Genomic DNA, 18597 nt, shown 5'->3' on the forward strand with positions numbered 1-18597 from the left:
CAGCTCCTGGGGCCAACATGGGCCTGGGAGACACTGACAGGGAATAACCAGAGGTATACAGATGCCCAAGAATATGCACATTAGGTGGTGGTGCCCTCATGGCTCTGGGGACTGTGTGAGAGTGAGGGATCTGGGGTCAGCTCCTTTCTTGCTCTGTAGCTCAGAAAAATGGGCTGCAATCACACGGTAAGTGTGTGATGGGAGAGACAAGGCTCTGAAGGAACAGGGCCAAGGTGCATGGACAGCATACATCAGGGAGATGTTAGCTGGGCTGGGAGGCCGGCAGGGCTTCTGCAGCTCTGGGGGGCGAGGAGGCCAGCCTGGGTGAAGGGGGAGTGGGCAGAAGGGCTGGTGTGGAGGGAGAGGTCTTTCCAGGAGGAAGGGACAGCACATGTAGAGTTGGCAGGCGCAGGCCCTTAGAGAGAATGGAAGGAACTGAACGTGACGGGAACATGGAGAGTGGTGCAGCGTGGATGAGACGGGTCTGTGAGCAAGGCCGAGGCCAGGCCACATGGGAGCCTACAGGCCTCGCTGAAGGGTTTACTTTCGCATCTGAAGAGCAATGGGATCTGCGTCTTAAGCAGAGAGTGATGCAGAGGGTGGATGGGGGAGAACGGAAGAGGTTGGAGTGGATACAGAGGGCTGCCTCAGCACGTCAGGAGACAAATGACAGATAGAGTCCTTGAAATTAGGTTGGGTACATGCAGAGGGCAGGAAAGGCTGGCTAGGAGACCCACCCCACAGAGGCCAAGGTGGGAATGACTGAGGTGCTTCCCTTCCCTTCACCCAGAGGCACGCACCGTCTCATGATCAGCCCGGGTTTCCTGAGCCCAGAGGGCTCTGCTTGTGCCACTGTGTCCCGTTCCGTCCACAAGGAGCCCTCCTTGCCCTCCCTTATTGGCTCCGAGGGCCAGACCCCACCTGTTGCATTCTGCCACGTCTGTACTACCACCTCTCTCCCTCATCTCCAAAATTACCCCTTCTCTCAAATTCCGGCTGTGTGGCATACTAACGCTCAGCTAGACTTGAGAAGAAAGGATTCTGATGAAACTAAAATGCACACTGAGGAGTTGCTGACTGAGCACTCCCCTTTTTGCCATCTGAGACATGTGCTTCTTATTAATAAAAACAATCTACATATGTTCACACAGCATTTTCATACAATCCTGTGTAACCCTCAGAATCACAGTTCTGGTATTCCTCCAATTTACGACGAACGTGTAACTTTCAAGAGGTTGAGTGACCTGCTGGCTGATGTCATAAAGTCAACAATGACAAAAGCCACAACGACCACTGCTGGTGATGACAGCCTGACCATCATCGTGACACGATGTCGGCTGTGTCCCAGGTACCACACTCCGTAGTGCACTCAGCACATTAACATGGATCTCCGTTCCACGCTGAGGGAGGTCTCAGTATTCCTATTTTGCAGATGAGACAACCATGCAGAAGACCATCCACCTAACACAAGAAAAAAGGAGGACTAGCACCCAGACCTCCCGTTTCCAGGGCCTGACCCTATCAGTTCTTACACGCTGTCCTAGGACCTCTTCTCCAGATGATGTGATTAGGAACTTACTAACGAGCTCACGCTTTTGCCCCCACCTCAATGGTGACATTTGAACCACGGATTAGGAATGGAACGCACTGTCAGAAACATCCAGTACCTTTCATAATCCAACAATTAACTGCATGACTTGAAGACGCTAGTGAACATCAGCCACAGGGTTTCACCTATAAAACTGGACTAATAACATCCACCTCACAGGTTGGGTGTGACAGTTTGGGGAGATCATGCAGGTGAAATGCTTAGCACAGTGGCTGGTGGAGAGTGGGGATCCAGCAAACGGAAGAGAAAGAAAAACTGAGTAAGAGTTTCTCTTAGGGTCAATTTCAGGCATGAGGATTAAGTTAAGAATTTCACATCCCAAAGGGGAGAACATTTTTGCTTAGATCAGGTCATGCTAGGGACCTCCTGCCAACGCCCTGTCCCTCTGACCTTAGGACCCCGTCACTCCTTCACTTGAGTGAGGTCTGACTGCTACTCTCTCTCGTTTGCAGACTCTCAGGGTTGGGAGGAGCCTCAGTGACAGCTCAGCCCGAGTCTGAGCTTCAGTCTCCCCACTGTGTCTCCAGGCAGTTCTTTGGAGAAGCACTTCCTCTTACGGGAACTCAGGGGCCCCCAAGGCTGCCCAAGTCATTCCACTCTGTTTATTTTCCACTGCTCCTGGAAAGCAAACACACTCTCCTTACTTAGGAAAAGTATATGAAGCTGGAATGGCATTTTTGTCAGTCCGCATCTTGTGCAGTAATCAACTCCATTTGTCATTTCTTTAAAAAAAAAAAAAGTGAAATCTCCGTTTCCTTCTTTCAGGAATACTCAGTGTTTCTATCAGGACAAGAGTTCCTTGGGATCCCAGAGAGGGAAAAGGGCAGAGCCAACTGCTTGTTACCTTATTTCTTAGTTCCTTGAAAAATAGATGAGCCATCTTTCTCTTCTGTCATTTAGTGAGAAAGGACTCCTATCAAGACATTTTTTCCCCAGAGACAGTGAGGCGTGACAGGCACTTCACATCTTTACTTGTCTGAAAGCACACAGATGTAAACATGTGGCCCGCCAGGTGACTGGGTCTACGGAATTTTGCTCTTTTCTTGAGCCTGGTGTGAAGCCAGAGGACTGTTGCAGACTATCAAAATCAAAAGGCAAAATTCTTTGGCTGCAAGAGGGAGAGGCGTCTAGCCACACTTGCTTGCTTCGCTTCGCTATGTAATACACAAAGGAAGACAGCAGAGAGATGAGTCATACAAATACATAGTAAATAAATATATTTCATTTCCGTCTCAGTGGCTTTCGCTTTGTTTTCCTCCCCTCCATGCTAACAGCCTTGAAATGGAGGCACAGTGAGGACACAGTGGGTTTGGGCTGGACACAACCTCAGAAGGTACTGATTTTTCTGGCCTTGCTGCTCACCTCTGGTTTTTTCAGAAGAAACTTGCAGATGCTTAGATTAGAAGGGTCTCTAATTCAACCCTTCTCATTTTACAGATGAACAATCTGGGATCCAGACAGAGACGGATGACAAAGTCATAGACCTGGAGAAGTGAATGTTCGTAGGGGTCCTCCAGTTCCACAACCTCATCTGCTGCTGGGATGACCCAGACAAACTAATGACCAGGAAGCATGAAGCGGGACTTGAACCCAGACCTCCCCTCCACGTGGCACCGAGACCACGTGCCCCAGCAGGTGCCCATGGTCAAACAGACTATATTGAAGAGAAGTGGACTGGACCGCCTTGTATTTCTGATTGCATGTCTCAGCAGCTGAGGCTCAGCCCAGCAGCAAAATATCTGGTCTTGGCTCTGCAAAGCAGTGTTGCCTCTGGCACGTCAGAGACCCTGACAGAAGGACTTGCCCTTTTCTCTCTAGTTCCAGGGATGGCTAAAAAGCCTGTAGGTGTGTGGAGAAATCAGCCTCAGGCCAACGCGGCTGCAGGAGCACAGAAGCAGGATATTTCACAATCTCCAGATCCAAAGGTGGCTTCTGATGATTTGTTTATCAAACTGCTCGCTCCCATCCCACTGCCTGCCCACACCCACCCACCCGGCAGCCAAGGGCCAGCCTCCCTGCTCCTCCCGGCTTCAGGACAAGCAGGGCCTTCTGTGGCTTTCCAGCTGTGTGCAGGGGAGCTCCCCTCGGAGCCCCCACAGTCAGACAATGGCCACACAACTGCTTCCTAGGCCTTCCAAGGCATTGCTAGAAGGAGACAAGCAGCCTCCCCTGCAGAGGCAAGTGGCGCTGCTGATAAAACTAGCAAAATTAGGAAAAGCTGGACCCATATCCCTCTGCTCGGGAGCACAGAAAAGACCAAGAAGGAGTCTGGGGGCCATGTGTCCACCCAGATGCCAGGCTTCCTTCCTCCTTCCAGGCAGCCCCAGCGCAGGCTCCTGTACCTCCCGCCCCCACCCTGTTCCCATAGCAAAGGAGAGAAGGACCCACTTACTGCTCGTGTTCATGATGATGCCTTTGCGCTGGGTCTTTCATTCAAAACAGAGGCCCCGGTGGCTTTTTAAATCTTCCGATCTTCCGACCTCACTCATCACCTGGGGGTGAAAAGGCCATCCAGTGCCAGTTCTGTATCCTCAGGTGCTCTCTCTCCCTCTGCTGTCCCCTGTCAGTCTGGGCTGTAGCCGCTGGCCTTGAAGGCGACCGGACTAACAGGCGCAGGTGAGAGCAGGAAGGAGGCGGAGGCAGAGAGGACACGGGCGCCCCGCTCCTCCTGGCCCTCGGACCCGAATCCCGGGCAGAAGCGGGGCTGGCAGCGCCTGCTCGCGCGCAGCCCGGACTATTGCAGCCCCGCGGCCCGGGCACCCGAAGGGGGTGTGGACCACAGGGAGGCAGGGCGGGGGCCGCGCGGGGCGCCGGGCTCTGCGGGGCAGCGCGTCCCCGCCCGGCCTCCGCCAGCAGCGACCCGCCCCGGGACCCACCTCTCGGCCAGCGTCGGGAGCCAGAGGCTCCTGCCCGGGCCCCTGCGACCGGTTCATGAATCCTGGTCCTCGTCTGGGGTCTCGAATTCCGAGGCGAGCAAAGCGAAATAGGAGAGCTCGCCATCCATGACGCGGGCTCGCGGGGCGGCAGCGCGGGGGGCGCGGCTGCTCGCTGCTGCCACCTGCTGGGCGTGCCGGCGCGTGTCCAGGCCCCGCCCCGCCTGGGCTTCTCCCTGGGTCTTGGGGAGTGATGAGGGGCTGGAGGGGATCCTTGTGTCCTGGGGCCGAGGGGGTGCTTGAGCGCCTGTTTCCCCTCCCTCAGTACTGGGGTCTAAGGGCTAGACAAGGACGGGAAATAAAGTCATATTGGGAGGGGCTGTGAAGAAAGGATTGGCTTTGCAGAAGACAGTGTTCCCTTGCAACTCTGCTTCTAACAAGCTCCGTGTGGTCTAGTCTTGACAGGTCGCTGCTGTCTCTGCCTCAACTTCCTCATGTGTAGGAGGTGGTGGCTGGACAAGTGGATGAGACGTTGGGGGATTCTCTCAGCCTCCTAACTTATGTCCGTATTTCCCCCTTTATGCCCCTTATCACCGATTTGTTTGTTAGAATTGTTTATCATCTCTCTTCCCTACTAGACTGTTCGCTCCATGAAAGCGTGGGTCTTGTCAGCGGGGTTCACCACCGGACCCCAATGCCTAGAACAGTGCCTGGCTGTTCTATATACGTAGTAGATGTCAATAAATATTTGTGGATAGAATGCCCTAGGTCTTTCTGGATGTAAGACTGTGCAGCCGTTAGAGTAGATCTAGGAACCCCCACCTTGAAACACTTCCCCGTCTGAGGCAAACAGCAGGTATGTGGCCTCACAGGCAACCTCACTGGTCCGTCTAGTTTCTGGATGGCCAACTAACTCTTGGCCAAAAGTATTTTTTGTTGTTGCTGTAGTTAGTTCCTGCAGGTGTGTATTATAGAAACCTATATCCTGATGTTTTGGGTCATGATTAATTCAGTGGGGTGGGGTTCTTTACATTTCCCTGACTGCTTACCCTGTCACCTTCTGAACCTAATGCAGGATCACATAAGCATGACTTTTTTTAAAGATCAGCACCTGAGCTAACAACTGTTGCCAATCTTCTTCCTTTTTTTCTTTTCTGCTTTTTCTCCCCAAATCCCCTTAGTACATAGTTGTATATCTTAGTTGTGGGTCCTTCTAGTTGTGGCATGTGGGACGCCACCTTGACATGGCCTAATGAGCAGTGCCATGTCCACGCCCAGGATCAGAACCGGCAAAACCCTGGGCCTCTGAAGTGGAGCAGGCAAACTTAACCACTCGGCCATGGGGCCAGCCCCAAAGCATGACTTTTGTGTCTGCCTTACACAGGGTAAAAAATATTGGTATGGCTCATGACCCCAAGATATGATGGCGATGAAAGAATCTTTGGATAAGTTGGAGGGCCGATGAATATGAAACACATTTTGAAAGCTTATTGGGATTTGTTTCCAGTGGGGGGGAATAACCCTGACCTCCTCAGAGTGGCTCTCAAAGTTTTGTTGGTATAACAATCACCTGGAATATCTTCAAAAATGCAGATCCCCAGTCTTCTGCGTCCTTGCTCCGCATTTTAAACCAGCATCCCGGGTGATTCACAGACCACTCTTTGCTACCGCAAAGCCCAGAGGCCTGGAATAACTTTGAAAACATAGTAAGTGATTAAGAAATATTTAAATTATTCCAAAAGATCTCTTTAGAGACCTCCTACATTTTCGGGTGGGATTCCTTATTCAATTTCCAAGTTGCATGTCACTTGCTAGCTTCTCATGTGTGGAAAAAGATATTTTTTTTTCTGGTAGAAAGTTAGGTAAACTAAATATGTAAAATTAACAGTACTGTTCAGTGAACATATTTAGTTGTCACTCAAAGCCTCGATGTTCAGGAATTTTCAGATTACAGGGCATAGTCAAATAAAAGCACAGTATTCATTCCTTAATTCTTTCACTCAGCAATCGTTTCTGGAGTATCTACTTTGTGCTAGGCCCCATGCTGGCAGCCGCGGATAGAGTGGTGAAAAGGACAGACAAGGACCATGACCTCCTGGAGCATAGATCCTATTTGGGGAGAAGGTAGACAATAATTAACTAAGCAAAGCATGAATTAGGTAATCCCAGTGGTGGCTTGGTTAAGAGCCCAAGAACTGTTTCCAGCCTGGCTGATTTTCAATACCAGCTCCATCACTTACTAGCTGCGTGACCCTGGGCAAAGTCCTCAGCCTCTAAGGGCCTCAAATTCTTCATCTGTAAAATGGATGTAGTAGGATACCTACCTCATGGATTGGTGTGTGTATTAAAATACTCACTGTAATGCATGGTGAATGAAGACTTGATGTATGCTAATTATTAGCATCGCTTATACCTACCCTCAGAGACAGTCCTGGCGTTTCCTACTTATGCAGACCTGTTGGGCTTTTCCATAGAATGGGAGCCATGAAAATATGCCTCAGAGTTTTCCAACTACAGGGAGCTTAATTGACCTGTTCTACTTGTCTAGGGTTCTTTTTAATAGTACCTCCCGCTGGATGCTGATGAATTCAGCCCTTTGAAGAGACCATGAAGACTTGGACTACTCTAAAAGCCCTAAGTAGCTTCTGTTGGGGAAAAATCTTCTTCTCCCTGCATAGTTATAAGGATAGGAAGAAAGGGTTAAAAGAAGCTAAAAAAGCTACCCCCGTGAGGATGTCCACAACAATCGGAGGCAGACGGGAAAGACGCAGGAGGAAGCTGGGGGTGGGATTCTCGAAGGAATCACCTGTGAAAGTCATCAGGAGAGCAGAATCCTGGCTCTGTCCTTGCAAGAGAATGGAGCTGAGAACCACGGAGCAGAGGGTCCCTTTGTTTGGAAGTTTGTTTTGAACTTTAAGACTCTAGAATGGAGATAAACAAGTCTCACTCGGAAACAGGCAAATGCTCCTGGGTGTTGGAAAACCAGGTGGCAAAACCATTGGGAGGCGAATTCCCCACCTCCTTCAACAGGAAAGAGGAAACCTTTGGGATCCAGCTTCACCCAGGCTGCTATGCCCGACTGCCCCCATTATGCTTCTCTTCTCCTCAAAGAGCCCCCATGTTTCCTGACTTCCTGTCTGTAACTGGGGTCATCTCTTTCTGTCCCCTGGCCCCATCCTACTTCTGTCCTCCACATCAGCCTGCCCCCTCCTCACCTCACTTGGGTGCTGCTCCTGTCCGTTCGTGAATACACTCTCATTTATCCTCATCTTGAATACAAAATCCTTCTTGCCCGTGAGGCGTGGGAATGGTGGGAAGAGGTGCTTGTGGTCCGATAGTTTCTACTTGCCATCCCCACTCTATTTCAGTATCCCACCAAGAGTGAGTACTTTTATTTTTAGTTTTTAAAAATAATATGGGACAGGTGTACATGTGTTTCCAAGGAAAGATTTCATGGTACGTGATTAAATAAGAAAAGAAAATTGCAGAAAAGTAAGTATGTTCTTCTTTAGGATAATGTATATTTATGGGCATAAGTATTTATGAACATAATACATATAATACATAATATATAGAACATAAAGAATACACATATCATATAAAATAGTTAAATTATTTTTCTGCAAATGGGATCCCATATAGGTACTATGTACATACACCTACAATACACAGAAAATGACCTGGAAGGACACAATCCTAATTACCTTGAATCAAGATAAACTTTTGGATCATGTAGGTTTAACAAAATTGCTTGAACAAGTACAAGATGTGAGAAATTTTGGCAGACACTTATTTGAAGAAGAATTAAGGTTTTTTAGTTCATTCTTCATTCACTCATTTATTCAACAGCTTCTAATTGAGTGTTTATTCCATGTCCAGCACTGTGCCTGGCAGAAACATAGAAGAGAAGATACATAAATAAACACACAGACTTATGATTACCGTCTGTAAAACTGGTGATGAGAAGGCAGAATAGCATTAAAAGAGGGATGTCTCCCACAACAGGTGACATTTGAACTGAGGCTGAATAAGAAGGTGCAGCCATTCTGAGTTGATGTAGGGTCGGGGTGGGGAAGGAGAGGGCACAGAGTTAAGTGACAAAAGAGAGATTCACAGGTCCTAGCAGAGGCAACACCGGCTGCCGGTGATGGATCTATTGGCTTCTTTGTACGAGAGCTGAGTAGGGTGCAGATGGTCAAGACCATGTCCAGGATTAATGGGCCTGGGATGGAAGTGGCTCTGCTGGGCTGGGAGGTCAGAGATCCTGCTCACAGTCCTGGTGCAGAAGGATGTGAAACCCAGGGGTAGTGGGATAAAATACTCTGGATTAGAGTCCTGGCTCTACTCTGTGTGCCCTCAGGCAGGCGACTTAATCTCTCTAAGCCTTAGGTTCCTCACATGTAAAGCAGGGATCATAGCAACACCTACCTCTGGGAGTGTCAACAGCAAGGACAGATGTCCTGGCTCAGCACGGCATCAGGCATCTGGTCAGTGCTCAGGATGCTTTGGCTGTTATTCAACTTGGAACAACCTGGCTGACCTGCAAGGTGACCCTCTCTGGGCCTGAGTTTCCACGTTATAAATGGAGGATTTGACCAGATGAGTCTTGAGGTTCCTTTCACTCTAATGTTCTTGGCTCTCGACATTTAAGTGTCCTGTGGTTGGAGTTTGGCAGAACGTCTGACCACGGTCTAGGCTGGTGCAGGGCACTTTGATCCCCAGGGGCACCCCTCGTTTGTGCTGAGACCCTGGCCCTGAGCAGAGTGGATGTCCCACCAGGACACAGTGCTGTGCATGGTGCTCCCTAACTCCACATCTGTGCCCCTCTTCTCCCTGGAAAGCCCTGAAACCTAGATGGTATTGGCAGGACATGGGCCTGTTTTTCTGGCTGTAACAGCTTTGTGATGGGGCCACATTTTTCCTCTTGTTCCTCACATTGTTTTTTGGAGAAATGTTTAAAAAAAATCAAAGTGGTTCTGAAGTCTTTGGGAAGCTTCTGGGGGGAACAAAGGAATGGTTTTGAGATCAGAGTATGGCGGCTGCCGCCCTGGATGTGGGGGAGCTCCGGGCAGATGGTCCCCCTGTGGGGTTCTGCTAGGGCCTCACACTCACATCCCACCACAGCCTCAGCCTCCTTCCTGATGGTCACCCTGCCAGCAGAAGAGAGGAGCTGGGGTGGAGCCAGCTCCAGATGGGAATCTGGAAGATCTGACAGCTGGACTCAACCTTGCCATTCCCTTGGCCAACCTTCTCCAGGCTCAGTATTGGCATACCCAATCTAAGAGGGACCTCGGCGAGCCTTCCGTCCTGCTCTTCCATTTTACAGATGAAGAGACTGAGTAGCACTCATTATTCACCAATAATTTCTCCTCTGCCTACAGTTCTGCTGGTAGCGCCCTCCTCTGCTGTGCTTCCCTCAAATAAAGCCAATCATCTTCCTCCAGAATCCCTCAGGTCCTATCTTCTCCTGGAAGCCATCCTCTGAGCTCCTCCAGCACTGACTGCCCAGGACAGTCATTAGGGGACCCACCTTGTCTCATGCTCCCTCTCCCCACACAGAGGGATCCCCTGGCCCTCCAGTGAGCTTGTCCATCTTGGGAACTTTGGACACACTGTTCCCTATGCCTGTTTGTTCTTCTCCTGTTTCTTTGCAAAGCTGAATCTCCTCACCCTCCAGGTCTTAGCTTAATCGCCGCCTCCCTAGAGAGGCCTTCCATGACCAGTCTAGCTAAAGTATCCCAGAGAGTGTCTTTAATTAATGGGTGGAATAAAAGCCTCTCAGGCAACATGGACTTATTCATCTCTTCTTAGAATTCAGTTAAATCAACTCCCATGCCCTCTTCCTCTGAATTTGGCTCTCTTCCCTCTATATTCACTTGGCTCTTTAAGACCTAAATTCTCTCTCTGAATACGGTCTTCCACTAAATCCTTTAGAATCTGCTGAGGATGCATGTCCCTCCTGGTTATTAAGGATTACAAATGGGTCTTCACGGCCACACAGCTGGGTAGTCCAATGTTGGCCTGTGTGAGAGAAAAGGATGGAGAATCAGAAGACCTGGGTTCTGCGTTTGCCCTTACTTCCTAGCTGTGTGACCTTGAGCAACCTATTCATTCTTCTTGTCTCAATCTGCTTAGCTGTAATGAAAAACAGTGTCCATTAAACATTATTATAATATACATTATAATTATCTCTGTCCTGTGGATATCTCAGGGTTGTTCCAGGAATGAAATGAGAAACTGTGTGCTTCATAAACTAAAGTTGATGCAAAGTAGGTGGTGATTATTTTTCCCTCATCTTGTTATAAATTAGCGATTCAAGCTCAGGCATTTACACGGAATTTGCAGAAGGTGACATCCTATCCCCCGATGTCCAGGAAGGCCATGGAAAAGGGCAAGCAGAAGTTGGCGGCATGTGTGCACTAGTCATTTCCCCAGGAACAACACTGAAGTGCTTTCCACTGCTTGGGGAGATACATTGCAACCCACAGGCCTCCTGCAAATGCCTTGTAACCTCTGAAAGGGAATTAAACCCCCGCTTGTGAGAGAACCCCACAGGCCCACTACCCACAATCCTAGAATTTTAGGTTGCCGTCACTGTGAGAATTCTTAGAGTTCGGCAAAAGTAAGTTCTTCCTTCTACGGAGTCCCAAAGGCGCTGGGAACGGCTGATGTCATGCAGCGAGTTAATGGTGAGGGCTGTCGTGGTAAGGAAAGGTCTCTGCAGTATAGACAACCATTAGTGCTTAGAAATTTCCACCACTGATTCCGCTTCCATTTGGGAATCGCGTCTAGGAGTAAAGTCCTCCTCTGCCATGGAGGAAGATGCACAAGGGGGACAGACAGTAAACTTCATGGCGGCATTATTTTATTTGTAATACAAAGAGAATTGGAAACAGTTTAAATCACAATTCATAGGGAGATAAACTGTGACATATCATACCAAGGAATATTACATGGCAATTAGCACAGTGAGTGGGTGTGTACGCGATAACCTGGAGAGTTACTCAAGACCTGTCGTCTGGTGGGGGCGAGGACAAGTTGCAGAGCCACTACATACAATATGCCACAAGGTATTAAAACAAACCCATGAAAATCACTCTTACTTTCCTAGGAGTACACACACATTCATTTCAGAGCATAACAAAAGGTCCGGAAGGCTTTCCACTTAGCTGTTGAAAGAGCTGGGGCACTGAAAAGACGGACAGGATTGGAGAAGAGGAGTCTAAGGGACATTAACCTAAGGGACGGTGTTTTATTTCGTTTCTTTCTTTTTTAAAAAATAAGGACAATGTATTCATGAGTCCTTGTGTGATTAAAAATTAATAATAATGAGAAAAAATTGGCCTTAGACTCTCTTGAGCCCTTCCTCTGGGCTGGCAGGACTGCTTCATGACTAACCAACCTTGCATGCGTCACGGTGACTAAAGGGAAGGCAGGGGTCCACTTTCCATCTCCAGACTGTCCAGTCAGTCTGCTACAAGGGGCTCCCTTGACCTTTGGAGGCCTGTCCCATGCCCGGTCCTGAGTGTGAGCACAGTGTGCCCAGAGTCCAGGGCAGCAAGGTCCTCCTGTAACTGACCTGGTGACTCAACGTGATGGAAAGGTCAGCACAGCACAGTTGACACAGAACCACGGAAACGGTGGGCCTGGAGGCTCCTGTTCGAATCTCAGTCCTGCTTCTACCTTCCAGGGGGACCTTGGGCAAGTGCCCACTGCCCCAGCATGCTACCTGTCCATGACCCTGACCTCCTCTCCTAGCACCTCCCCCTTGCTCACTCTGTTCCAGCCACACTGGCTTCCATTCCGTTCACTCTGCCTCCCATGCTTGCCTCGGGCGTTCGTGATTGCTGTTCCTTCTGCCCTCAGCCCTCTTCCCTCTGACTTCCACATGATGGCACCTTCCCATGGTTCAGATCTCATTTCTAGCGAATGTTGCCTCCTCGAGGCCCTTCCCAGTCATCCTTCCCCGGTTGGTCCCTCTCTGCCACGATGCACTGTTTCATTTCCCTTAGAGCACAGAACCCTGCCTGAAGTTATGTTGCACAATTTATCAGTGCACTTTTATCGAGCGTGTTGCCACTAGAAGGTAGGTACATTGGGAACGGGCACCTGTCCTGTCTTCTCCTCAGCCCAAGTACCAGGAACGGCATCTGGCACATGCTGAGTGCTCAGGAAAGATTACTTGAATGACTATGTGAACTTCACAAGCTCAGTGAGGAGAGTGCACCTGGAGGAGAAGGACTCCAGCTTTCCTTCCAGCCCTTCCAGTCAGGAGTCAGATCCAAGTCAGGCAGGATGGACCAAGGGACAAGCCCATGGATCCTCTTCCCAATTCAGCCTCTATGATGCCGAAAGAGTGGGGCCTGTTGCTTAATGCCCAGATGCTTCAATTTGCTCATCTCAAGGATGAAGGAACTGGACTAGAAGCTTCTTTTCAGCTCCAAGCTTTCACTAGGCTATAAAATATAAATGATTTGGATCCACGTGCTCAAATCAAGACATACGCTTGAATATACTTTCTTGAATATGCTCCTAATGTCAGTTGTTTTTTTTCCATTTTCCTCTCTCTCATAAAAAATGGAATGCAGATTGGGTGGCAGTATGGTCTCTGGTGCACTGTAATACTGAGGCCTTTATGCAAAATTCATTATTGAATCAAAGCTTGCAGTTTTCTCTCCTCATTTGTTTCTTTGCTCTCCAAACAATTTTCAGCTTTGACGTCTTTATTAGCATCCTTTGGCCTTTTAGCAGAATGAAAATGTTGTGTATCTAGTCGTTGGGGCTGTATTCTGAATATGACTAAGTGGGCATGCAGAAGAGTATGGGAAATTTGTTCCACACCCCTTCGTTCAGGCACATGGAGCAGAGAGTTTGAAGGGTGAGCCCTTGACTTTCCATCCGGGAGCCGGGTCAGCTCAGTTTCGGGGGCCAGGTTCTGATTTCAGGACTGTGGCTCTGCTTCTCTTTGGAGAGGTAACTGAGCAGGTGCCCTTGATTTGGAGGCTGGAGGCCAAAAGCATAATAAAGCCTCCTTTCACTGAGAGCTTGCTGTGCGTCAGGCACTGCGTGAAGGGCCGTGCATACATCGTCTCACTTAAATTTAATTCTTCCAAGCACACTGTGAGGGAGGAATTGTTGTTACCCCCATTTTTCAAATGAAGAAACTGAGGCACACAGAGGGTAAACCAAACGTCTAAGCTCATGTAGGGGTGATGCCAAGATTTGAACCCAGGCCGTCTGATGCTGGAGCCTACAGTCTCTCCTAGAGCCAATACCGGTACATGTGTAGCACAAGATCCTATCCTGGGGCACAAGTCTGGCTCTGCCAGGATGGGGTGCAGCTAATAATAGTAATTCCTGACCTTCAAGTCTCTAATCAAGACTTGAAAAGTGGCAGCCCACGTCAGATTAAAAAAATGATTGCAATCGTTAAAAAATGTTGTAAGCGAGTCAGGTACCATTCATTTGATAAACACATAAACACTTACTTTGTGCTGGGAGAATGTATATACTTTGCTGCCCCAAGAACAGACAGTCCCTCGTGGGCCTTATAGTCATTTGAAGATTGAGCAAATTAAAATTGAGAGATTTTGAGTAACCTGTCCAATTCCATCCAGCTTGTCAATGGCAGAACTGGCGTTCAAACCCAACCAGTGGACCCTGCAGCCACCAAAATTTCCTGCTCAATGCCAAGCAAGGTGTCCAATTTGAATGATGCCTATAATATTTTCCTTTCCTCTGATCTGTGGAAATACTCAAATATCATTCAATAAGTTGCCAAAGATATGGATCAATATAAGCGGATCGAATAGAGCAGGATTTCTCTAGAGTGGCACCATTGACATTTTGGGCTGGATAATTCTTTGTGGGGGAGGGCTGTCCTGTGTGTTATAGGATGTTTAGCAGCATCTCTGGCCTCCGCCCACTAGAAGGTAGTAGCCAGTTGTGACACCTAAAAATGTCTCCAGATTTTGTCAAATGTCCCCATGGAAGCAAAATTGCTCCTGGTTGAGAACCACTGGAATTGAGTGACAAAAACTAAAACAAAACAAAACACTCACAAAAAACTCTCCTTTGCTCCAAGCCAATGATCGTGCTGTATACATGGGACTCCATCACATCGGGGGTTAGCACCTCAAAATCTCATTTAGTTAAAGTAATCCTCAGAATGACTTAGAAGCCTGGAGCTACGGAACAATCATAGTTTCTTCAGGTGAGTTCGAGATTAATCAATGGGCTTGGTTTAGGGGCCAAGTGGGAACAATATGTGTCTAGTGTTTACTAGAGTTACTCTCAATGGGGAGAGATGCTCACACAGTGAAAGACAAGGAGCTAGGGATTGGCAGCTCCACTGCTCCCATCTCATGCGAACTGAAGGCCGCCTTCCATGGAAAGGAGCAGCAGCGGCTGACATAGGCTGTGGCCTTACTACTTAAAATGTGGTCGCAGGACCAGCAGCCATCCTATCACGTGGGAGCTGGCTAGAAAATGCAAAACTCAGCCCTGCCTCAGTCCTGCAGAGTCAGAATCTGGATTTTAATTAGATTGCCAAGTGGCACTTTAACGTTTGAGAAGGAGTTGTCTATGGAATTACAATACACTTTAAGAATTGAGAAGAGCTAGCCCACGTATTTACATGGTTCTCTCTCATGCTCACTGTCGCTGACTGGGCGTGTAAGCGCGCGGATGATAAATTTGTTCCACTCGTTGACTTAACTGCCACAGGAAGTGGTTCTGTGTAGATCAGAAACAACTAGACTTTATTATCAGGCAGAATTGCTGAGTGGAGGTGAGGTTTGGGAGTGAAGGTTGTGCTGTGGCGTGTACGTGTGTGTGTTTCTGGTTCATGTTCTCTTATAAGTTTTAAATGATGAACCTACTGTGTGTAATTCCTCCCCTGTCCCCCCCTCACCACAGATGTGTGGGAAAACCCTTCTCTGCCAATTATTAGCAATAAGGCCTTAGAGAAGTCACCTGGCTGCTCTCAGACATGTTCCTCACTGACACAAAGCCCTCCTGCGTCACAGGCACGGTGCGAGGATGGAAGGAGGCAGTGATTTTGGAGGAGCTTCATAAACAGCGACCCCCCTGTCCAATTATAGGTTGTTATTTGTGATCATTTTACCTGTGAAGAATCAGAAAGGTCACCGCAGATTTTCTCTGTAGCTCAAATGCCCTGCCTGTGCTGCCCTCTGCTGGCTAAGGCTTTACATTAATTTTGGAGAGGATCAGAAGATTGAGAAAGGACAGCCGCTGACCGCAGAGCCCTGACGTCTGTACCCTGTCCCTTGTCCCCGTGAAAGGGACCCCTGCGGCAGTATTTGCTGAAATTTCAGCTAGTCAGAATCACCTAGGAAGTATGTAAAGAGTTTCCAAGGACGCTCTCTCTGGAGATTTTGATTCTTGGGTAGGGCGAGGTCTAGGAATCTGCATTTTGATAAATCTGTCCAAGTGAGTCGGAAGTGCGGGGCTGGTCCGTGGCACGTTTCTCAAAGTGTGATGTGAGGACCATCTCCTGGGTCACCTGCTGATGTTAATGTGGGCTACAACAGGAGGAGAGTGAGTGAAATGTGGAAGGGGCCAGTGCCTCGGGGCTGTGTATTGGACAGGGCACACGGGGACTGCCGGATGCAGACCTGGGCATGCCTCTTCCAGACAGACCTGGCCAGAGTCTTCAAGGGAGCAAGACTGGCCTAGTGTGGGGACTCCACGCTATGCCGCGGAGGGAAGAGGGGAAGGGACTGAAGGAGGAAGTGCTTAGTTTGCTCAAAGTGGCCCACTGGAATTTACGAGATAGAGAACGAGATAGAGACAACTCTGTCTTCCTTATCGCTAAAATAGATTCATTAGACTATGAAGCCAAATATCATAACGATGAAAATAATTGACTATATAACTTTAGTTTTTGTTCCTAAGTAAATAGCTTTCAACACTCAAGTCGAGTGAAGATGCTAACCAGCTGAGGAGCAAGAGGAGAGAAATACTGCCAGGGCGCTATTGGTCTGAGGCAACACCAAAGGAAGCTGTCTAAGAATCTCTGAGGACACGCGGGTCTGGTGTTGCTTGGATGCATTTCCATGTTGGCTTTCTCGTTGGAACTGAGGTTTTCTCTCTTTCCTGACTGCCAGGCACATTCTGCTGGCTTGGGCACCCCTTCCGCCAGACCCGCACGTTCCAGGTGCATGGGCAGTGCCTAAAACTGCAGAACAAGGAGTCGGACACATTCATGCACACACATGTGTGCAAACTTTGCACAAGAAAAAACTCAGACACCTTAAATCTGTACAGCTATTCTGTGAGGAAAGCCTTTTTATTATGCCCATTGAATAATACTACTAATAGGGTTTTTTTACATAGGAGTAAGTATTCCTAAGAGAATATAGCTTGAAACTGACAGAGCCAGGATTTGAACCGAGGGCTCTGACTCCAACTCTGATGAGCCACTTTATTATTGAGAAGTAAGAACATGTCAAATCGGGAGCAAGGTTTTTGCTATATCATTGCCAATACTTATGTCGTCGGTTTTTCTGTGCAGACCAGAAGACAGGGCCAAGGACAGCGTGGAGGCCAGACGGGAAGGGCGTGTCCCACTGTGAATCTGTTGCTCTCTATCACCTGCTCTCGGTTGGTCTGTGTGGGCAGCAGAGCACACCTTCAAGAAGTGAGAATGAGGAGGTTGCTCTCTAAATGGCTGGCTCGCTACAGGGGACACGGGCCTGAAGGAGACGTGTGATCAGGCAGAGAACAGTGTAGACTTCAGGTGACCACCTTCAGGGAGGACGACGCAGACGTTTCATGAGATGGGCCCAGAAGCCCGCCAGCGGGCACCAGGCCGTGCTCTGTGTGGGCCTCAGGAAACCACGGGAGGTGTGGCACCTTCAGTGACTGGAATACGCCTGTTGCAGAAAATATAATATTACTTCATTTACTTCCTCCCCCTCTCAAGACACTGTGGACACTGTGCTTGGGAACCGGTGTTGCGTGCTGTGATGTGACAGCCTCAGGAGACACCCCGGGCCTTCTCTCCATGAGCTCTTTCAACACACGGTACTTAGCCATGAATTTCTGCTCCCCCTTCTCTTCTCCCTCCACCTTCTTCTTGCGTTTATGTGTGTATTTAGAACAACACATTCACAAATAAATTAGAGGGCAGGGACGTCGTCTGCTCCGCCCTCTGCTGATCCCCTCCCCCAGCACAGCGCCAGGGGCAGGAGAGGGCACTGGACGCACATCCGTGGAGTGAATAAACGAATAGCCATCATCAGGCTGCTGTGACCCTTTCTCTGTACATTCAAAGTCACATACATAGGTTGCTTTTGTGCATGAACGGGACCATACTCTATGCACTGTGTGCAAGTTTCTCTAGGTTTTGCTCCATAATATGTCGTCGAGATCTTTCTTGACTCTACGTCTAGACCTGCTCCAATCTTTTTCACGGCTGACTAAATACGCCATCACTATCGGGCCACTTCCATGTGGACAGGCATCTAAGTTCCTTCCATTTCTCACTCTTTCCAGCCAGGCTGCCATCGACCTCCCAGCACAGCCTGGGGGCGCCCAGGTGCGAGTGTCTCAGGAAAGATGCCTGAGGGACCTCGCTGGCCAGAGGGGCTCCTCCTTCCTGTGCTGTTCACTGGGTCGGATGCCTGCAAACCTGAATTTCCCTGAGAGAGAAGCTGGGCTGAGGAGAAATTCCTTTCCCAGGGAGTGGTGGGGAGTGTCAGTCCTGGACTCGTGTCCTGGGCTTGGCACATGCCTGCGCGCACGCGCACACACGCACACACACACCCCATCCTCTCCCAGCCTGCTCACTAGGGAACTTAATTGTGGAAGGTGAACTGATGAGAGGTAGGACATTTTGTGGGAGCACTGCCCTGAGAGTCCTGAGGTTTGGTCTAGTGCAGGATTTGTCACACACATCCCAGGAAAACAGAGAACAAGTGGAACAGCCTCTGAGGTCTTCGGTTTCCTCATTCTTAAGATGGGCTGGAGGAGAACATGACACAGAGAGTGGACGCATTACTGTCTAAGGACACTTTCACTCCTGACCTTCAGGGTGGGGCTTCGCCTGCCGTTGACCCCAGGTTGGCTGCGGGAGCCAAGAAACAGAAGACT

At 49.0% G+C, this 18597-nt stretch overlaps 1 protein-coding gene across 5 annotated transcripts in view; it reads right to left on the bottom strand.

Annotated features, from left to right (window-relative positions):
* The window catches only part of ABLIM3 (actin binding LIM protein family member 3), a 148310-nt gene that overhangs the window by 104809 nt on the left and 24904 nt on the right, over positions 1-18597 (bottom strand). For 3 of the 5 annotated variants that reach the window (XM_070569222.1, XM_070569219.1, XM_070569218.1), the window contains exons 1-2: positions 4486-4659; positions 4002-4101 (exon numbers count right to left, since the gene is read on the bottom strand). In XM_070569222.1, the coding sequence (XP_070425323.1) occupies positions 4002-4014 (13 nt within the window). In that variant the 5' untranslated portion in view covers positions 4015-4101; positions 4486-4659. Of the gene's footprint in view, positions 1-4001; positions 4439-4485; positions 4660-18597 lie in introns of those variants that run through there. The other 2 variants (XM_070569220.1, XM_008528301.2) reach the window with 2 other exon arrangements.

The sequence above is a fragment of the Equus przewalskii genome, chromosome 13 (genome assembly GCF_037783145.1).
Source record: "Equus przewalskii isolate Varuska chromosome 13, EquPr2, whole genome shotgun sequence".
Taxonomy (NCBI): Eukaryota; Metazoa; Chordata; class Mammalia; order Perissodactyla; family Equidae; genus Equus; species Equus przewalskii.